The 23,143-nt window shown below is 40.5% G+C and overlaps 2 protein-coding genes and 2 pseudogenes across 2 annotated transcripts; 1 reads left to right on the top strand and 3 right to left on the bottom strand.

Annotated features, from left to right (window-relative positions):
- Positions 1-5,591: 5,591 nt before the first annotated feature.
- LOC149101912 (uncharacterized) lies at positions 5,592-7,381 on the bottom strand. The gene has a single exon (XM_089274852.1). It carries the CDS (start codon positions 7,220-7,222, stop codon positions 6,707-6,709), a length of 516 nt encoding a protein of 171 aa, XP_089130978.1. The 5' UTR covers positions 7,223-7,381; the 3' UTR covers positions 5,592-6,706.
- Positions 7,382-9,154: 1,773 nt separating this feature from the next.
- LOC149101911 (uncharacterized) lies at positions 9,155-11,561 on the bottom strand. The gene has a single exon (XM_089274851.1). The coding sequence runs from the start codon at positions 10,712-10,714 to the stop codon at positions 10,190-10,192; it is 525 nt and encodes a 174-aa protein (XP_089130977.1). The 5' UTR covers positions 10,715-11,561; the 3' UTR covers positions 9,155-10,189.
- A 1,653-nt stretch (positions 11,562-13,214) lies between these two features.
- On the top strand, positions 13,215-18,030 carry LOC149101910 (52 kDa repressor of the inhibitor of the protein kinase-like; annotated as a pseudogene).
- Positions 18,031-20,335: 2,305 nt separating this feature from the next.
- On the bottom strand, positions 20,336-21,991 carry LOC149101909 (uncharacterized; annotated as a pseudogene).
- Positions 21,992-23,143: the final 1,152 nt, after the last annotated feature.

The raw sequence follows: 23,143 nt of genomic DNA, 5'->3' as shown, positions 1-23,143 counted from the left end.
ATTTAAGCATGTTGTTTCGGCGGGAAACCCAAGCCCCACGCCGCCCCAAGAGGATCAAGAGGATCAAGAGCAGCAAAGTGAGAAGCGTGACGAGGAAAAAGGCGACGGCGACGATGAAGCGATAAAAGCAAAAGGAAAGGCTGCAAAGCAGACAAGAAGAGAGAGAAAATTAAAAAGATCTGCTAAGCCTTCCCTCGACGACAGTTTCAATGAAGAGGAGGAAACCAAGAGGGCCAAGAAATTCGAGAAGACCATGGAGAACCTGGAAAATCAAGGAGCTAAAATGGTGGATACAATGCAGGGTATCGTGACCTCAATGGAGGCCGCTCAAACCCAACAAGTGCAGTTCATGGGGGAATTTATGAAGCTTTTTGCTGGTATGACAAAGCAAATTCAAAACAAGGATTGATCGTGTGATCATGAGTAGATAACAAGTGAACTCAGCCTGACATTTAAGTTTTGTTCTGATAAACATTAAAGAGCCTTAAAACGGACTCTTGTGGGATAAAAATTATATTTTTCTTTTTCTAGCCTCCTTTCGGTCGAAGATAAATCCAGTTTATCAGCAACGATGGCGAAACGCATACCACGACGAGTTCGTTGTATTATCCTTCGCGCTCTGCGCTGCAAAGTTCGGGGCGCCGACGGCACGGTGAAACTTCAATAAACCTTTTCACCCTTTCGCTCCTTTCGAAGTGACTTTGGCTTTCAGTGATCAATTAAAAGGCCCTGAATTCTCTAAAATTATTTAATCGCCGTTCACAAGACCTAGCTACACTTCATTCTGAGGTAAAGATGAGTCGAAGATCTTCCATACACAGCCTCGGCCGTGGTGTGGAATTCTCCATTCGCCTTCTTGAGGAGATTTTTACAATATGTAACGTCCTTCACTGAACCATACAACCTTCAGCGACTTGGATTTCCACTCTCAGATGATGGATAAGTTTTCTTCGGCGTTTGCAGAATATAACCACCGGATATTACCGCAGAACATCATATCGTTCTTGGTTTACTTTGATGACAAGACATCCCGCACTCCCGTAGGCTAAGTATAGACAAAATTCCTACTAGGCCGCCCATCCCTTCAATCATTTAATTGTCATCTCCCAGATTCTGGGAGACACGTGACCAGACCCAACCAGGGTCTCTCCTCGCTCGCTCCTGGGGGCGGTAAGATGAGAGACCCTGGGAACGAGGTTGCCGCATCGGACCTACGCTCGAAAAGGCTTGGCTGAAATCATCAAACATCATTTTACTGGGAGATTTTAACTGTGACCTTTTACACAGAGGCAGTCCGGAAATTCCTGTGTACACAAATGCAGAAAAACTCTGCGCTGTTTTCGACCTGTTTGGGATGCAAAACGTTGTACAAGAGGCGACAAGAACAACTATTACATCGCGAACTCTAATTGACCTTATCGTCACTACAAGAAAAGATCTTATTAGCATTTCAGGCGCCTTTCCCTTGGGTATCTCGGACCATGATCTGATATATGCAACTATACGACTAAAGAACAAAAGGCCGCCACCAAAATATATCAGAACGAGAGATTATAAGAAACTGGACCCCGAGAAATTTAGAGGCGATATTGAGTCTGCACCATTCCATGTTGCATCAGTTTTCGACGACGCAGATGACATTCTTTGGGCTTGGCAGAAGCTTTTTACCAACATCTGCGACGACCACGCTCCATGGAAAGAAGTTAAAATAAGAAGTTCATCTGCACCATAGATAACAAGTGATATTCGATTTAAAATGAACAGACGATACAAATTATTCAAGAAGGCAACTACGACCAAATGTCCCCTGCTTTGGCAAGAGTACAAAAAAGTCAGAAACGAAGTTACTTCGGACCTAAGAAAAGCTAAAGCCTCCCATTTCTCAAAAATGTTTAAAGAAGTAAAGAAAACGAGTGCTTATTGGAACTTGATCAGTAATGCTACAAACTCGAGAGTGCACATGAAGAACATTGGTCCTCTTAAGAGAAGTGATGGCAGCCTGGTAGTCGCTGATGATAAGAAAGCACGCCTAATGAATTCACATTTTGCGTTGGTTGGCGAAAAGCTAGCTGATGCGCGCCCACTACCTAGGAAAAGAGAATGCCAAAATGCTACGGATATCTTCGACGAACCACCACCACTCATGGAGATAACGATTTCATCGCAGTCGGTAGGCGAAAAAGTCAACTCACTCAACACTAACAAGTCCCCAGGCCCCGATAGCATCTCTCCAAAGCTCATAAAACTTGCGGGAAATGCAATAGTCCCATCGTTAGTCAGCCTCTATCATGAAAGCATTAAATGTAGAGCTGTCTACTCTGATTGGAAAATAGCCAGACTAACACCTATCTACAAAAAGGATGACGAAACAGACTGTGGGAACTATCGTCCGGTTTCCCTACTCAGTGTGCCAAGTAAAATTATGGAATCGGAAGTTAACGATACCTTAGTGCGACACGTTTTCAAGGATAACAACTTGGTTTCAAATAAGCAGTGGGCATACCGCACCGGTTACTCAACAGAATTACTGTTGACGCACTTAAAAGAAACGTGGAGAACAGCTATAGACTCAGGGAAGACGGTGGCCGTGGCCTTTATTGACTTTAAGAAAGCATTTGACAGTGTTTCTCACGAGATACTGGAGATGAAGTCAAACCGAGATTTCGGAATTACCGGCACGCTCCTTGACTGGCTAAAGAGCTATTTACACGGAAGACAACAGTTTACAGTATTAAACGGAGTCAAGTCGGAACGCTCACGGGTGTCTTTCGGCATTCCCCAGGGTTCGGTGCTGGGATCGACTTTATTCACGCTATTCACAAACGACCCTCCTGCTTCAGTCAGCTCGGGGTCCCTGTACATGTACGCAGATGACACAACGTCTTAATGTATAGGAGAAACTATGGACATCGCTATTGCGCAGTTAAACAAGACCCTGAAGGAGGTATACACGTGGTGTCTAACAAATCGTTTAACACCTCACCCAGGAAAGAGTGAAGTGATGCTACTTAGTAAAGGAACCCCGATGGGACCACATGCACCAATTCAACTAGGAACCTCAATTCTTAGGATGCGTTACAAAAACGCGCCTGCTAGGTATGACTGTCGATCGAAATCTAAGCTGGATACCTCAGGCACTTGAGACCAAGAAAAGTTGGGCTAATAAGCTGAACTTACTGAAACGATCCAGATTTCTTCCAAAGGGCGCGCTAAAGGATTTTTATTTTAAAGTAATACTACCCTCTGTAAAATACGGTTTAGCTTTGTGGGGATCGTGTTATAACTCCGACATACTTGATTCTATAGAAAGACTACATTGTAGGGCGGCAAGAATCATTTTCAACTTGCCCAAGGACATGTCGACAAATGACGTGCTCAAATATGATCAGTGGTCTACCTTTTCCCTGTATTATAAGCTCGACATCCTAAGACTATTTTATAAGGCAAACAACGACAGCCTGCCCGAGCCCCTGATGAAATCGATACTTGAATACTCCAGCCACGGCTATTCGCTCCGAGGGAAAGTACTTTCTTCTATACCACGATTTAACTCGCGATTTATGAAAGACTCACTTAGATATAAGGGATCTGTCCTTTGGAACATAGTTTTATACCACGAACAACATAAAAGTTTTTCAAGCTTTTTCGACCTTAGAAAGCAGGTTGCAAATAGAGCCTATTTTAAAGATTTTAACTTTAACGCCCTGTCGGCTTCGACAACCCGCCACAGACATAGTGACTTTATATACAATTAGTTTTAGTTAGTTTATTGTAATCATATAGTAGATTAACTTAGTAATAGTTCTAGTTAGCAATTAATTAAATAATTAATTTTATTGTAAATCTAGGAATTGTAATTTAAACATTTTAATCGTAATTTTAAATTTTTAGCAAAGTTAAATTTAAATACACGACCCCACAAGCTTTTAGCTTTAATTATTATCGCGTTGAAATAAGGTTTATCTATCTATCTATCTATCTATGTGGGCAGTCTTTACTTCTTTCCTCCCATGCCTGGAAACGGGAAACGGAAAACGGTCATCGAAGCTGCTTATTTAGTTTTTTTCAGGAAAGCTAAACAGTCAGCGAAAAGTAAACGTTTGGAGTTGTCACGTTCCTTCAGTAGCATGTTGATTAAATAGACGATTGGATTGAGGCCTTGAGTAGCTGTTACTCTTTTAATTCCAAGCTTTCGTCGATCTTCGGCATCGTCAGGTATTGTAAAGAAAATATTCCACTGTGCGTGGTATAAAAAGCGGTGTAGGTGACACAAATAATTAGAATATATAACCACCTGGAGGTCCTACAGTAGAGAAAGAAAGGAACGGGGCGGCCTGGAAATCATGCTCTGTCTGTAGCGGTCAGAGAAGACAAGAAGCGCTCTGTAGGGGCCTTATGCGAAACCTGGTCACAAAAGAGATGGCTGAAGGTGATAAGAAGGACAACGAGTTGTACAAATGTGGCGATGGCAACACACAAAAACACAGAAAATCGCTAATGAGTAGTGGCAAGAACAAAAGATCTATTGTAAAGCTGTTCACTTTAAAATTATTCGTGTCACCTACACCGGATGCGTGCTGAGAAAACCCACGCGTGGGTTCAGAAGGGATTTCTGAGTTGCACAAATGCTGTGATGGCTGAACTACATTTGATTCAGTAAGAAAGCGGAAAAGGTACCAGCTTGCGCATGCCCCGAACTATGAAAATATCCTTAAATTCCAAACTTCCAGTAACAAACCGAACTGCAGGAAACAAATGCCTCTTAGCCTGATGTTCACTGGGATTTAAAAGATTAAGGGAAGTCGTAACCAACCTCATGGGTTATAGCTGGAATAGCTCCGTTGGTTATAGCTGGAAAAGCTCCGTCAGCTTGAGAGGTGAACCAAATCCCGATCTGTGATTGGTTACCCGAGCGGCCAGGACCATGCCCGCTCAGTGTTACCCGCGGTGTCCCACAGGAAATGATGTTCTTACTGCCATGTCATAAATTCTTTATTGACCAAGCTTGATCGGTCACGATGGCTGGATATCGGCCTCGTTCTTCTTGTGCTTGTTTATTGACCTCGACTATGTTTCGGTCCACAAACTCGCAATAAAGAGATAATCTAAGGCAATCATGGCTTCACGCTAGGTCACGCAGTAACCAAGACATATTACCTTGCGCCGCTGAAAGAAAATCCTGCCTAGAAAAAGCGATCCCTGGGTACGATGGAGATTAACATGGCTGATTCAATATGAGACTCCTTGAAACCAAATACGCTCACCAACTCTCCCCCTCTCCCCTGAGCAGGCCGGAAGGGGTTTAAATGGCAATTTTGAGATTCTTAGGGTTTAACCTTTCGGCCAGCATTTTTACAGTTGTTTTGGGAGGTGAAGATGAATATCGATTTGTACATCATAAGCTTGCGTGCAGACGTCACTTATTCCGCTTAAAAGGAAATGAATGTCTGCACGCAAACCATAGACATCATTAGAGGTCATAAAGTGTTTCCTTTCCAGCTTCCTTTTGGTGCTTAAATCTTTAAATAGCTTACCGTTAGAGGTTAGAAATATGAATTCTAGAGTTTTTGTTAAACAAGACGTCAAGGAACTTTGTCATTTGTAGTTTTGATATCTGATTTTTTATGTGCTTTGTACTGACGTAGTTTGCTAAATTCTTACGTTTGTTAATTGTTAAGTATTGCAGGGCCCCTTTGATAACAGTACTATTAGTACTGATGGTTTATCCTGTTTAAAAATTCGTTTTATTATTATTAATTACCATCCTTCAGTATAATATATCAACAAATAAACTTCATGTGAGAAAATTTCAGCTTTTCGTATCAACACTGCTTTCAAAATCTTGCACAAATAACAATGCGGTACATGCATGCTGTGCTTCATTTTGTCTCCAAGCTTGGAAAAAGCCTCCTGTCTGGTGGATGATTCACAATATATCGAAGATTTTTAGGGTTTAATTTTAATCGATAAATAAGGGCCTGAGTTTGTACCTTCCGCCACCGGAGTACCTTCTCACCCGCACCCCGGGACGAACTCTCGCCAAGCATAGTTCAGAATCTGCCTACAGCAACGACAATGAGTGTATGATCTTTGCATTACGACAGGAAATAGCACTGGAGGTCCGCTATGCTGGTCGGCTAATATCATAGTGGTTACATAAAAGCAATTTAACAACAGAAGCCTACCAATGGCTCCACAATCGAAGATTAATGATCGTTACGGCTATTAATCTGCTCCGCCCAATATTTCTACAAAGCCCTTTGTCTCTCTCCTCAATAAGTCTTTAAATGAGTACAACCTGACTTCATCTTTGCATAGCGACTACACAAAACGCCATGAAATAAAATTTTAAGTGCATAAAACCGGCAACAATCAGTACCAAACTAGTTTGGAGGTGACAAATTAAAACACATTATTAATTTACTCGATTAGGTCAAGAAACTCAAATGTTATTGTCTCTCACCAAGAACTTGCATGCAAAGTAGGTCATACATAGTTCATTACTATTAAGTTTCTATCAGAGCAAGTGGAAGATATAAATAGAAACAGAATATTTTTTCAACGTTAATGACCCACTGTCTTCTATGTCTGCAGATGACATCAAATCGCTATTTGAAAATGATTCCCAAACTTTCCAGTATTTTCATTTTGTGCTTCCTTCCTCATTTCTCCTAGTAGAATTGTCAATAAATCGGCGAGGTCACCGTTAAAGAGATATCCGGTCAGGTAATTGGTCGACATCTAACATTTTGTTCCTTGAGCAAGACCGCAAATACCTACACTTTCTTAACTCTGTCCAGTCTTCTATGGGACAAGTATCGGTGGAAAACCCTTTTCCATTCACCTGCCACCGCTTCACGTCCGTGTCACTGTGTTTCTTTGAATGCCTTTCTATTTTCCTTTGTGCAGCATTTATATCAGGAAGAGTGATCAGAGAATGACTACGTCTCAAAGACGACAACTTTTCCTTGCTTGGAGAAGGGTTTGATTCTTTCTCAGGCAAAGAAACCGAGGACGTTTGTCTTTCCAAAATTCTGGACTGCCGTTGCAGAATGACTTCTTTTTTCCTGCGAAATAATCTTTCTTCAGACTTTCTTTCTGACTGTAGTAGCCTTGCCTCTTTCTCTGACGTCGCCGCGTCAATCGCATTTCGAACAAGTAAACTTCTCGCGTTTCTCTTTGATAGCAGTATCGGTGAAGGCTTTTCGTTGCTTGATTTCATGTTCCAGGCTGGGTGTTCTTTGTAGAGACTAGAAAAGTTTCTAGCGTTCCTTCAGAAGATCATTCTTACAAACGTACATCTTGTTGTTGATGGACGTAAGTGCCTTGTGGTTTGTTCCAAACACGAACAATATAATTATATATATAGCGAGAAAGTAACAGCTTCAGGCTATAAAGAAGTTTCGCTTGGTGACGTCACATTTAAATCAAGTGCCGACATCCCGTTATTATCTGAATATTATTGCTTGAGGGTGACTGGCTTTCAAGACGATAAGTCATAAATAACATAAAAGACACCGTGCATCGTGGGAACCATCTCTGCATATATCTCATCCTTGTCTGGGCTTTCAAAATATTCTTCCAATTTATTCTTATCCGTCAGTTTCGGAAGGTTTCTATCTGTCAGTGTGGCCTTGCGCTTGTGTCTCGTGTATGAAGGTTTTTACACAAAATATTCTTTGTTTCGACAGGCCCTTCGCCGGGCCACATTTATTCTGTCATGGAAGAAGGTTTTCAATAGGCCATTTCCGAGTTGCCTTTTGCCCCTGTTTAACAACGAGTCCTCGTGCAAAACCTTTCTTATGAAAATGAGTTTGATTTGCACGAGAATGACTGAACTTACAGATGAAACGCGTTTTCATAACAATTGCTTGTCACGAAGTCGGACTCGTTTTGATACAAAGCCAAAGAGCAACTCGGAAATGACTTAGTAATTTAGCGTCATGCGTTTTGTCCTACGTCACAAGCAGTTCATGCACTTCATTCTAACCAACAACTCAACAACTAAACTTGTTATTAGAGGATATGATTCTCCACCCGCTCAACAAGAAAATAACAAAACCCGCCCGCTGAAGTGATCTAACGGCTTTGCATTTCACTCAGATGTAGTTCCTCATTCACCAACCCTTCTCTGACTCTAAGGCGAATTTAATGAACGCCGAGATATTTCTCAAAACGGCCGCCGTTCCTGGTGTAGCGAGGACTCAACGCGACATCTTAAAAATGTTACAATGCAAATGAAACGAATAACAGAAAAGAATTCAAACGTCATTGAAATACAGTCGTACATGTTTCACTGAAGACAATATTAGTGTTCTCGGTGTTGGACTGGAACTAGCTTGCACTGAACTGAGGCTAACGCAGGGAGTCTTCTCAAACGCAAATGACATTTATCTCTTTTTCATGATATTCCCCAACATGAGCCTCCATTGCAAGCTAGTTCCAGTCCACTAACGGGATTACGAATATGGTTTATTGTATTGCTGCCTTGTGTACAAACTGGGGACATCAAGACATCGCGTACTGAGCACTTGAAAAATGCATCTGAACCCTCAACGCATCCCCTATTCCCGTGGACTCAACTGAGTCTTGAAATCTTCCAGTGTTGTCCATATATGCACGCAGGAAAGAAAATGACGGATTTGATGAAATTTCTTCAAACTGACTTTCTTGACGATTTTGTCTTGTTTGTCAAAGCGAAATCGGCCTGGCGGAATTGACGATTTGGGCGACTTTTCGCTTTTGAACTGGACCAAATGGTGCCAGTAAAGTCATATTTCACACCCTATGTTACGTAAAGGCCAACCCTGCTACAAAATATTTTGGATCTAAACTAAGCGCCGGGTCGCACTAGCGTAAAATGTGGTTTGTCTCACAAAAACATCTGTCGTCACACAGGTTTTTCTCGTGCGACCGGTTGGTTTGACAGTATCAAAAATGACCAAAATGTACCAAATGTTCAAAGAGACCGGTGTCACATTGATATGTGTATCCCCTCCAAAATGGCGGCCTGAGATATGTGTATCCCCCATGGGGGATACACAAAACACTGATGCCAGGGCTTCCACGAACAAAGTGGCGGCTTGGTTGCGAGGTTCTGGTGAGCGGGGCAAAGAGCAAGGGAAAGCATAAACAACATCAAGTAGTCAAGTGATAAGGTATAATATCCTAACTGTATTTCTTTAGTGATTGATTGCTGCTTAATTCAGTAAGGAAGTAATCAGGTGAAATCATTTTTAAACTCGTAGATGCGAATTTATACCGGTTACTAGAAATCAGTCGCTCACTCGCTCGATCGAGAGTAGTGCTATTGCGGCTAAATCGGAGGAATAGTATACCGATTTATGGTTACTATTCTCCGATTTACCACTAAAGTTTTTACACTCATTCTCCGATTATGCTATTTTCTGCTACTAGTTTCCGATTTTACGACTTTACCCTTTAACCTTTTGGCCTTAAAATGTCAGTACAAATAACAATGCGGTACATGCATGCTACGTTACCGTGGATCATTCACGGTATGGAGGATTTTGGGGGTTTAGTTTAGATGCATAAATAAAAGCTTCCGTCACCGGAGTAACCTCTCCCCCTACCCCGAGACGAATTCTCGCCAAACGAAGTCTAGAGTCTGCTCACAGCAACAACAATTAGTGTTTGATCTTTGCATTACGACAGGAAATAGCACTGGGGGTCCGCTGTGCTGGTCGGCTAATATCATTGTGGCTACATATAAAACGATTTAACAATAGAAGCCTACCGATCAATGATCGTCACGTACTGTTATCAACTTGCTCTGCCCAATATTTCTACAAAGTCCTTTGTCATTCTCTCAATAAGTCTTTAAATGAGTACAACCTTACTTCATCTCTGCATAGCGACCTCACAAAACTGCGTGAAATAAAATTTTAAGTGCATAAACCCGTCAACAATCAGTATCAAACTAGCTTGAAAGGGGCAAAATAAAATGCGATATTAATTTAATCGATTAAGTCAAGAAACTCAACCAAGAACTTGGCAAAGTAGGTCGTACATGGTTCATTACTGTTAAGTGTCTAAATAAATAGTAGCAGAATATTTTTTCAACGTTAATGACCTACTGTCTTCGATGTCTGCAGACATCACTATTTGAAAGTGTTTCCCAAACTTTCCAGTATTTTCGTTTTATGGTTAAATCGACGAGAGGTCGTCGTTAAAGGGATAACCGGTCAGATAATTGCTCGACATCTAACATTTTTTGGGTTCTTGAACAAGAGCGCAAATACCTACACTTTCTTAACTCTGTCCAGTCTTCTATGGGACAAAGCTCTGTGGAAAACCCTTCTCCATTCTTCCTCACTTGCCATGGCTTCACGTCTGTGTCACTGTGTTTCTTTGACTGCCTTACTATTTTTCTTTGTGCAGCATGTATATCAGGAAGAGTGATCAGAGAATGACTACGTCTCAAAGACGACAACTTTTCCTTGCTTGGAGAAGGGTTTGATTCTTTCTCAGGCAAAGAAACCGAAGACATTTGTCTTTCCAAAATTCTGGACTGCCGATGTAGAATGACTTCTTTTTTCTTGCGAAATAACCTTTCCTCAGACTTTCTTTCTGACTGTAGCAGCCTTGCCTCTTTCTCCAACGTTGCCGCATCAATTGCATTTCGAACAAGTAAACTTCTCGCGTTTCTCTTTGATAGCAGTTTCGACGACGGCCTTTCGTTACTCGATTTCATGTTCCAGGCTGGGTGTTCTTTGTAGAGACTAGAAAAGTTTCTAGCGTTCCTTCAGAAGATCATTCTTACAAAGGCACATCTTGCTGTTGATGGATTTAAGTGCCTTGTGGTTTGTTACAAACGCGAACAATTTGTATGGCGAGAAAGTAACAGCTTCAGGCTATAAAGAAATTTCGCTACGTGATGTCACATTTAAATCAAGTGCCGACATCCCGTTATTATCCGAATATTGTTGCCTGAGGGTGACTTGTTTTCAAGATAATAGTCATAAACGAACATAAAAGACACCTTGTACCGTGGGAACCATCTCTGAATATAGCTCATCCATAACTGGGCTTTTTTTTTTTTTTTTTTTTTAATTGCCATCAGTTATTCAATTTATTATCATCAGTCAGTTTCGGTAGGTTTCCATTTGGCAATGTAGCCTTGCGGTTGTGTCTCGCATTTGAAGGTTCTTTCTACAAAAGATTCTTAGTTTTGACAGGCTCCTTGCCGGGTTACATTTATTTTGTCTTGGAAGAAGGATTTCAATTGTCCCAGTGTCATTCGGTTTCTCGTACGTGACAAGCAGTTAGTTCATTTCATTCTAAAGAAAAAAAAAACACTTGATATAAGAATCATTACTTGAGCCGCAATATCGTCTATTTTCAAATACGGGGAAGGAAATTGAAAGGAGTACGATCCTCAGGCACTAAGCAAAGACGACAAGCAACGGCAAGAGGAGAGATTGTTTAGTAATATCTGATACAAGTGAATATATGAAATATCAAACATTTGAACTGCGGAGAAAGATATCAAGACATGCGGATTGATCATTTCAGTTATACACACAACTTAGCATTTTTGAAATTAAAGCTCGCAAAAAACATTCAGGCTTGAATGGGATTCGAGCCCCATGACCTCTGCGATACTGGTGCAGTGCTCTACCAACTGAGATGTTAAGCCAACTGGGAGTTGGTCACATTGTGAGTTCGCAATATACCTGTAGATGGTGAAGATACAAGTAAATGCATGAAAGGTCGCAGTCACATACACAACTAAGCAAGTTGTGAATATAGGACCATATAACGTTGTGTATCTAACTGCGATGATTCATCATGTCTTCGTAATATCCGACACTTTACTAAACACAGCAGCAATATTCCGTACGAACGCACTCTAAGACTTGACGCAATCGATGTTTTACATACGTTTATCAAATCAATACAATGATCAACGGCTAGTGTAGGAGAAATACTTGATCGGCTGGGATGGAAATCGATTCAAAGCAGGAGGAAAGTAATGGGACTCTACATGTTGTACTAGCTACACTATGGTGTAGTGGCAGCAGATGGAAGTCCAGAGCTATCTTCAATGCTTTGGACTAGCAGGCAATTAAATTCACACGCATACTGATAAAGTTCCACATTCAAGAACCAATTACCATAGGTACTCTTGTTTTCCAGCCTGATCACAGACACGCCTGCTTGATTCATCAAGAGTTATTACTGTCATTGCAAACAAGTGACTGGAACTGCATTAACATTTAAATCGCGGAACGCTATCAAAAAACAAAAAACGGAATGGAATTATGAAAGAAACAACAACCAATGAAGAATTACAGTGGACAGCTATAAGCCGAACGACACAATTGACCTCTTGCACCTCACAAATGGACGATTTATTCACTATCTTAAACAACCCAACAAATATCAGCAGAAACTGAAACATCAGAACAAAAGGCACTAACAACAAAAAAACGGGGACACTATTTCACACAACTTCAGGCAATCACACTGAGCTGTTTACTAGCAATCGCATCAAAACAAAGCAACGCAATCTGGTCAATAACCTTATTCCACTATACTTTGGCAATTAGCAGTATTCAACTGACTCCGAAGATGACAATGCGACTCCTCAGACAATCAGTAAAGTGAAGTTTGCTCGGCACTACTCTCACTCGGACAACACCAAGAACACTAGGCTCAAACCTTTTACTGTTTCTTCCTTTTAACGGTTGAACAAATAATTTGTCCAATCCATGTAAGTTTTTAACAGATCTGCGCCCTTGTTGACGATAAACTGGGTCATAAACTCTCTAACGAGGCATCTTGCAAATTGATTCCGCGTAACGAGGGTAGTTTTTAACGGAACTTTACAGTTCCACTATTAAGACACCTCAAGAAAAATAAACTAGAAAGGAGTGATTTATTTTTCTCTCAGATTGTAAAACTGTATCAGTCAATCCTCTTACCTCTAAATACTCGTCACACCGGAAATGTCCTGAGCGAAATGTATTTACAAGTTTCTATGATAGACGAGCGATTCCGGCCTAGCGTAAAGTTTTTCATCGGTTTTGTTCTACACTTCCTACACCTCTACCTGCTCAGTTAGAACGTACCCCGCAACACAACTATCAACTATTTACATGAAGAAAAACCACTAACCATGTCTCGCCCTTTCCTTACAGGTGCTATACAAAGCAAACAAGCCTTGCAGTTTCGATTGTGTTGAAGAATCCATGTGCACGTTTGATGACCTAATGAAATGCGCAAAGTGGTTCGATAGGTATTACCCTACTTCTTATGCTGCTGACGCCAAGAAATCCCAAAACACCTGCGGTGTTATTTACTGTAAATATGTCCATGTCAATCTTCCTGGAGCCTTTAGACCTCGCATGACGCCGTCTGGACTCTGGGAATACAAAAATTGTTATCCCAGTGAGGAGATAACAAAACCAGTATGCGACAGCCTTATGGTTCCCGCAGGAGGGGAGACAGAAAACGTATACATTGCCAGTGCAGACCCTGTCTTAGATAAGAATCCATTCGATTCTGGGGCAACATGCAGGATCTTCAAAGGCTCACTGCAAAGGAACAGAGTCAGTTTAGATGTTGCCTGCAAAGAATACTTGGTAAAAATGACCTAGAGATATAAACGCCGGATAGAAAAAGAAGTCAAGTGCATGATGAAGTTGAACCACCCTAATGTTTTGCGGCCCTTTGGTCTGGAATTCGAAAGGTCAATACTCGTCACCGAGTTTTTGTGGAAAGAAGTAAGACTTGGGGATGGGGAAATCGAGTATGTTCACAATGCACGGCAGCTACTCGACACCTTAGAAGATGATATACCATGGGTACATCGATTGGATATCGTGCATAAAGCCTGCGCAGGCTTAGAGTACCTTTACGAGAACGACCTTGTTCACTGTGATGTTAAAGCTGGCAACATTTTCACAGGAGGTGGTTGCGAGAGTGAATATGTTGAAAACGTTGGTGATTTCGGGCAGGCAAATTTCGATTTTGGTCATTTCATTTTTCATTTTATTTATTTATTCCATTCTAAAATTACAAAGATAAATATAAAGTAGACAAGTAAGAGGAGAAATGGAAAAGGGCAAAAATATAGCAAGCTAATTAGATGCCCTTGTTTAATTGACAATAATAATTAGGGTAAAAAAAGTTAACTTAACATAGGAGAGGAAGAGGTATGAATTAATTAATACTGAGCAAAATAATACTGGAAGAGTGCTTTTTTAAAACGTTTTCTAGTCGCTAAGTTACGTATAGATAAAGGAAGGTCATTCCAGTAGTAACATCCAATAACAGTGGGGCAAAATTTCCTTATATTTATTCTGGAGAAACCGGGATTTAAGTGTTGTAGGGATGCACTTCGAGTAACGTAGTTATGTTGCTCAGATACCAGAGATAAGGTGTAATTAGGCGGTTTTTCATCAATTAAGCGGTCATATAATAGCTGGCAGGTATATAGTTTAACAATGTCAGGAAGCTTAATAAGACCAAGGTTTACATAATGGAGAGTGATATGACCACGAAGTGGCACATTGTTGATTATTCTAATAGCTTTGTTTTGTAGTCTCACCAATTGTGACAATGGAGCCTCGTAATTATTACCCCACAAGTACGCAACCATAAGTTAAATAGGGATATATAAGTGCATAATAAATACTTGTTAGGGATTGGGATGTCACATAGGGTTTTAGTTTTGCAATAACATTTACACTTTTGCTAATTTTATTACTTATATAATCGATATGGTCGTGCCAAGACAGTGAGCAATCAATAATGAGTCCTAAATAATTAACACTGGAAGACTGTTCTAGGTACCGGCCTGCTAGTTTAAGAGGGATATGTAAATTATAATTTCTTTCTTGTCGTGGTTGAAAAACCAGGTGTTTTGTCTTACTTAAATTCAAGGTTAATCTGTTTGAGCATAACCATTCATAAATAGCAGGCAATTCAGAGTTTATTCTATGTAAAAGTACGTCTAAATCTTTACCAGTCGCAGTTAAAGAAGTGTCATCAGCAAACAGTCTTACGGAGAAGTAGTTGGTTGATTTAACAATATCATTAATATAAATTAGAAAAAGAAAAGGACCTAAACTCGACCCTTGCAGTACACCTGAGCTTATTAAAAGAGAGCTAGACTCGATACCGTTAACAAATACTTTTTGTTTCCTGTTGCTTAAGTAAGACTTAAACCACTGATTTTCAATGCTTCGAATACCATATGAGTCAAGTTTGGACAACAGAATAGAGTGATTAACCGTGTCAAATGCTTTACTTAAATCGAGAAAAATAGAAACCGCATATTTTTCTTCATCAAGGGCTTTTGTTGTCTCATCCATTAATTCTACCAAGTAATCAGTTGTAGTGCTCCCAGATCTAAAGCCATATTGATTAGATACTAAGATATTCTCGGTCATAAAATAAAATTTTAGTTGATTAAGAATGCACTTCTCAAAAATTTTACTTAACGCAGAAAGGACTGATATGGGCCGGTAGTTATTGCATGAGGAACGAGAGCCTTGTTTGAAAATCGGGATAACCTTGGCAATTTTTAAACTATTTGGAAATATACGTTGTTCAAGTGTTAAATTTGTAATGTATGTCAGTGGTTTAAATATTTCCAACGCTGCAGAGAACAATAAGAAAGGATGAATCTTATCAAAACCAAATGTTTTTTTACAATCAATGCTAATAGTAAAAAGACCTCCATTTCACTTACTTTAGTGAAGTGGAACGTGCATTTTTTCCTATTCACATAAGACGAAGCACGGCGATCTGTTTTAGGCAGATCAGATGCATGTTCAGATGGAACCTTGCAAAAGTACTTGTTGATAGCCAATTTATGCACTCGTATATTGTAACCTGCGATAGAGCATGTGATGCCTTTTATATGGATTTTCTTTTGTTCTTCTTCAAAAACGAAAATCTCGTCTCGCGGAATTTCGAAAGGGGGGTTCCGATAGGTTTTTCCTCTTGAAATAATATTTATTTTCATAACCCAAAAGGGGGGTTCCAGAACCCCTGGAACCCTCCCCTGGCTACGCCCCTGTTAAGGGTATCAGTTAACCTGCTAGGATTAATTGTGGGCCGTCTTCCTTGTCGAACATGGTGAAAAATTAGATCGGTTGAAGATTTTGGTAAGTGTTCGTTCATGCAAACCAGCACTTTTGTAGCAACAGGGGGTTCAAGTGAATGAAACAAAGTTGGGACAGCGCCGTATACAGCACCAGAACTGATCGAGCTCGGCGCTAAAAGAAACTTCCCAAGTGATGTTTACAGCATGGGCATGGTGATGATTGAGTTTATCATGCCTGAGCGGTCCCACCCTTGGGAAGGTGAAGTGTCTTCAACCGATCTAATTTTTCACCACGTTCGACAAGGAAGACGGCCCACAATTAATCCTAGCAGGTTAACTGATACCCTTGACAGGGGCGTAGCCAGGGGAGGGTTCCAGGGGTTCTGGAACCCCCCTTTTGGGTTATGAAAATTAATATTATTTCAAGAGGAAAAAAGTATCGGAACCCCCCTTTCGAAATTCCGCGAGACGAGATTTTCGTTTTTGAAGAAGAACAAAAGAAAATCAATATAAAAGGCATCACATGCTCTATCGCAGGTTACAATATTATACGGGTGCATAAATTGGCTATCACTTGTCCTACGCTTTGTTGACAGTGATGGATATATTCACGGGGAATTTTTAGGATTCAACAGTCTGCAGAGGATAACGGGGAAGGCGATCGCTAGCTCGATACTGGATACCCTACCACAGTGGAACTTAGACATAAAAACTGTCAGGGACAAGGGTACGCTGGAGCGTCTAATATATCATCCTCTTAGCACGGTACACAGGCACTGACACGGGAAAAAATTCCAAAGGCTGTGTACACACACTGCTGGGCTCACTGTCTAAACCTTACAATCGTTCACTCTTGTGATAAACCCCTTATCAGAAACATGCTTGGAATTTTCAATGAAGCCGTTTGCAATTTTTTAGGTATTCACCGAAGCATAACAAGTTTTTGCTTGCCGTAATTGAGATATTTTTCGGGATATTTTTTTTAGGGGGTTGGGTGTGGGTGTATTAACCAAGTAGGGGACTTATGTCCTATTGTTAAGCACGTGTACTTGTACGAATCCTAAAATAAGTAAAACAACGTTGCTCAGCTTGTGTCGAACACGGTGGGTTGAAAGGCATGAGGCACATGAAGTTTTCTTTGCGCTTTTGCCATACTAAGAGCACTAGAAGGTATGTCAAATGAGCGGCTGTTTGCAAATCAATTCGGGGAACCTGCCTGGAATTGAAACAGTGACAGCAAAAGCAAGGCAAACAGCCTGTTTTAATTTGAATTTATCATCACCCAGATTACGACGACGAAATACCTTTCGATACTGAAGCCACTCAGTATCAAGCTGCAAAAGCGAGACATCGATGTCTATGAAGCATGCAGCCACATCAGAGATTTAAAAGGTGAGCTACAAGATATCAGAGCAGACATCGAGAAATATTGCTCGGATTGGTACAGCATGGCTACCACCACAGCGAGGAAAGCAAACATCGAGCCATCTATGTCACGCATTGTTGGTCGGCAACAGTACCGAAGCAATGTTGAAGCAGGAACACCGAAGGATTACTACAAAAGAGCGCTCACAATTCCTCTGTTGGATCATCTTATTACTGAGATAGACACATAATTTGACCCCAATAATGATGCTGTGATGTCTTCCCTCCTGTGCCTACTTCCAGCCTTGCTAGTTTCTGGAGAACGAAACCCTGTACAAGCCGCTTTGCAGTACTATGCAGATGACCTACCATCACCCCAGGTTTTTGATGTGGAACTTTTCCGTTGGCCGCGCAAGTGGCTAAACGCAGATCAAGACCTACCCAGCAGTGCAGTTCAGGCATTAGAAGAATGCAACCATGAATTCTTTCCAAACGTACATAAGTTGTTGCGCATCTTATGTACATTGCCAATTACCTCTGCAGAATGTGAGCAAACGTTTAGCACATTGCGGCGACTGAAAACTTAAGAAAATAAATTAAAACAAAAATTAATTTACAAATATTTACAGCTTATAAATAAGCTTAAGTACACAAAATGAAATTAATTTTACCATAGGATAAAGTTTATTGCAATAACAATAAGTAGGAGATGTAATTCCTTACGTAATAAAAATCGCATTTGTTTTCAGAAATTATTCCATAAAGTGGTGAGAAGAACATGATGTTATGCTTTGTAGGGAGGTTCTTCTTCTTGAACCATTTAAGCACCCAAGACAAAGTGAAGAGCGAGGGGAAATCTGGGGTGAAATAGCACTAAGCTCGAATAGCATCAGTTCACAGAAATTCAAAGTTAGTAAGCCCTCTGTGAGGGACATGCTTACTCTTTTGCTTGCCAAATACAAAGAAAAGATGAGAGAGGAAGAGCAAGGTTCTGGCATTGCATGTAATGATGAAACAGAAATAGAGATAGCATTGTCTGAAATCATAGAAAAAGAACAGGCGGCTGATTTAGAAGGGAAAGAAAATTCAAATACTCTTACTAAAAAGAATGACAATGTGTGGGAAATAGAATGTCTACAGTAATCAAAGATATATAGTTGAAGCTAAAGTAACTTAAGTGAACCTTTTCACTCCTACATTGTACGAGTTGAAAAGATCAACATTCCAAGTTTCATTTTGCTAAAAGTACACTGAGAAAAATTAAAACAGCAGGGCATGAAAGTACTTCTGGATAGCTTTAAATTGGAATAGCAATTAAAAATTAACATGGTTTCCACCCAGGATTCAATAAATTATACTGAAGTTTTGAAATTGGAGCTGTCATTTAGGGTTTAATTTAGGAACTTAATGAAGATATCCTCCATTTCTTACAATTTAAGAATGAAATTGAGGTACAGAATCATTGTTAATCTTGAAATTACATTAAACATCTGCTTTTGAGTGCTTTCTTGACGAATCGGACTGTTATTGCTATGTGGTCTTGGGATATTTAACTGTATTTCCTGGGGGGCAGTGAGGGAGGGGGCTGGGGATGGCGGAACTTTAAATGTTGTAACATAATCTGTTTCTTAAGATATGATAATTTATGCTGAGCAATGGAACTGTTATCATTGGTTGAGGTCCACATTTTTTGACTTTTTCTGAGATTTATGTGGAGACATTCTCGTATGACAATTTCATGTCTATGTTACTTGGCATTTCCATGGCAACAAAGCTTTGGCCAAATTTTAACATTTTGTGTTTTATCTGCCTCTTTCCCACACATTTAAGCCGTTTTGAACATAATGGCCCTTCCCCTTTTATAAATATATATTTTCATTTAGGAGGGTGGTGGTGGGAAACTTTGAGCCCACCCCCAGGCCCAAGAAAAACAACAATGCCCAAGCCAACTTGGGCTAAAGGGCCATTATTTGTAGAAGAGGGTGGTCTGTTTTTTTGTGTCTCTGCAGTGTGTGATGTACCCTCCCTACATTCTATATTTTATGCCCGAATTAGTGAAAGTATTGTTCCAGAGTGGGCGGCTCAATACCAAAATAATCACTGGTGGTATTACCGTAAAGGCATGTTATGGCATTACGAAGCAGTGCGCAGACAATGTACATTTTACCCACATTGCTAAGTCCGATCTTCAAATTCTTTTTATAGTCAAGAAATTTAAATGAATTGATGACATCCCTGAAAAGCCATTCCAATGAAATCCTTAAAGCGCTCATAGCTTCGTTACACTCCTGCATGAGGTGTGCAAGTGGGACATGGCTAAACGGGGTTTGAAGATGCACGTACAGAGGGTACACCAAATCACCATATATGCACATTGGTTGACCTGCTGGAGAAAAACCATGCCGTTGGAGGTCATGTAATAGTCCAGAATCTGCTAACATCCCTGTGTCATGTTTATGCCCCTCTAAAACAAAGATGAGAATAGAAGTTGCTTAGAAAGTTAACATAACAATACCAAGAATTTTCTTTAAAAAAAACTCACCAACTGGTCCGTATAAATTTCCAATGAGTCCATTAAGTAGAGACAACGATTGGAATTTCAAGGCGTGGACCCTCTTATGACCATTATAAACAATTCTCTGACGTTCATCAGGTCTTGAAATGGGTCTGACAGTCCCATCGACGAAACCGAAGCAATCGAAGAAGAATGTTGTTAATTGTAACACTTTTAAGGAATTTAATTTTAATGTTTTAGCCCCACAAATAATTAACAAAAGATCGGAAAATTTTATTTATTTTTAACTATTGATCTCATTCATTGTTATCAAAATTATATTTTTTATAAGAATTACTTAATTCTTGTATTAATTTTTTATTAAATGTATTAATTACTTATCTATTAATTGTAGTTATTTTATGTATCTTATTAGTACACGACCCCACAAGCTTGTTAGCTTTGACGTCTTTCATCGTGTATAAATAAAGGTTGTATGTATGTATGTATGGAGCTCCATGTCCTGATATAGCATCTGCATAATGCTGTAAAGCCCCATGGTTCAGAAGATCTTGATTCCACTGGGTTATAAGGTGCCCATGAACGTCATAGATATAGTCGATCACATCGTTTGTGATCAGACTTATTACAGAAACTGGTCAGCCAAATCGCGGAATCATATCCCTGAGCTGGTATCGGTAGGCAACTCTTTTGAGAAGCATGCTTAGCCCTTCTATGTCGTCACAAATACCGGTACTTCTCTGTTCACATCTCAACACCGGTGGTAGTTGGAGTGCTGCAACCAGGCAATGGAGGTCTTGCTTCTCGACCCGAAACGCTGCTTTTGCATTCAAGAGAGTTCATAGAATCCAGATCAAATTGCTTGTAGTTTCCATGAGGAAATTCAGGATTTTTTGTTTTGAAAGTATCGTACAGAAGTAAAATCTCTTCATCTGAGACAATGTTATCGCCGTAAAGAGGTATAAGCAGGTCACCAAATTCTTTAAAAGACATTCTCCCGTTGACTGCCACAGAAAGCTGCAGTACAGGACTGGTCCACGTAACCGGTGTGCTAAAGTGTTGCATAGTTGGATTTTAAGGGCAAGCAAGTGCGCCGTTGGCCCCTCAAGAAACAATAGAGGTTCATGACACCGACCTATCAATCGTCTACCGTAGAAGGTCATTTAGAAAGATGACTTTACGTTCTTACGTGCCTACCCAGGTAAAACTTGTCGTTGCATGCTGTTTCTTTTTAGTAGTGCTCATTAGCTGTACCTGTGAGACATTACAACTCCCCTTTTACAGCGAGTGGTGTGACATTCTGTAAATTCTCCTTTCAGACAATCCCAGACAAAAAAGTTGGGACACGAGGCAATTCTCCCCTCCCCCACTTACAATGTTGATAATCAGGAGATTTTTTCCCTTTTTGTTGAAAAAAACACGACGTTTTCCAACATTGATTAGGGGGGACGGGGAATATGTGATCTAGCTCAACTGTCCCAACTACTTTTGTCTGGGATTGGTAGAGGCTTATCACACCTTGAAAAGATGACTGCAGATACCCAATTCAGAAAAAACGATTTCCAACTGCTTGTGGCTACTGAGTCGTATGAAGTTGGTACGCATAGTCCGCATGTGCACAGTGTAACACGGTTGGGTAGTATGCAGAACCTAGGGGTGCTGTTACAAAAATTCGGAAGAGCTGGGAGAGTAGGTGAAGGAGGTGATCGATACCTTTGGTTCAACGAATATAAAGATGACCAGCGCTTGACTTACTTGACAATGCGATGTAATAGCCAAGAACTGGAAAGCATTGAGAAAAACTGCGAGGACTCCTGCAGATGGATTTATGGTGTACAACTGGACTTGTCTCAGAGAAACTTTCCTTTGGTCCTATGAGGAAACAACCGTCATCCTTGATCAAACAGAAGGAGAATGTTGCAGCAGTTGTGACATTGAACAGGAAAAAGACTTAAATACCAAGGATCTTGCCATTTTACTGCTGACAGCAATAAAGGAATTAGAGAAAATATTCTGCACAAGTGATGGCGTAAACGAAGACAACATTGTGTCCAGGCTTCTTGGTGCAAAAAGAGATTGGATTTCTAAGCCGGAAATCCAAAGTGCCATTGACAAATTATCGACATTTAGAAAAGGGAGAATGTATGAAAATGAAACACTTGAATGGTCAAGGTGGTCAAGGCATCTCCGCCAACTTATCAGCTTGAGATTGGTTGTGATTAACTCCAAGATCATCAGGAACCAAACGTTTTAAGCAACCTCGAGAAAGCACAGAGTGTCTAAAGAGGGAGAAGAGTTTCTTAAAAACCCCTCAGATCTGCTTGTTCTGTCCCCTTCCGTTGACCCTTTCAAACCTGGGAAGAAGGCTCCCTCGGTAAACAAGCAACAAGTAAATCGAGAGGGAAGGGCTCTTCACCACCTACCCAAAATACGAACGGCTTTAAGTTCTGCAGATAACTGGTGCGAGATGACAAAGGGAGATTACGAATATCCAGGTTACTCACAATCCTCAAAAGATGTTGCCTACTGCAAGAATATTAAAGCTATGAAAGGATTTCGTTCACACCAGAGACCCCATTTCATGTGGGCTGATAACCAGCTGTCGAAGAGGCACACAACAACAAAAAAAAGTCAAATAAAAATAGCAGGCAACAATACCGGCATCACCCTTAAGCGAGCACCACATGAGGGGATAAAAGTGTGCAGTTATCCAGATTTCAATTACTCAGTGTCAAATCGCCAGAAGAGAAACAAATCTAAAAGTCATGCTAAAACACACACGCTTCAAATGACTGTTCCTTGTCCAGCTCAAATTTCATATGCTTGGCCAACAAATGATGATGGTCAGAGGTGGATGGGCTTCATTTCCGGTCCCGATTTAAAGCACAATCACAGAAAGCCAACACCACATTGTATCAGCCAAGAGGTCAAGTGTCAAATTGGACATGCTCTGAAAATGGACACTTTCTTAACAACCAAAGATGTGCAAAAACGGTGCGGCATTGGCATTATACCTGGGGAAGTGTTGCTGGCTGCTGCAAATCCTGAGAGGGTCCCTCATGAAAGATCAAATATTCTTCCTACAACAAGCCAATCTAGTAAAGAGCTCATGCCACTACTAAAAATCCTTGATTTTTACAAGATATGACAAAAAGTCGAAAAGGAACAAGAAGCCTCAGAATCTG

Source organism: Orbicella faveolata, unplaced genomic scaffold (assembly GCF_042242905.1).
Source record: "Orbicella faveolata isolate gen_17 unplaced genomic scaffold, um_ofav_v1 contig_36, whole genome shotgun sequence".
NCBI lineage: Eukaryota > Metazoa > Cnidaria > Anthozoa > Scleractinia > Merulinidae > Orbicella > Orbicella faveolata.
The sequence above is the reverse complement of the archived record's forward strand: the minus strand, read 5'-3'. Positions and strand labels throughout refer to the sequence as shown.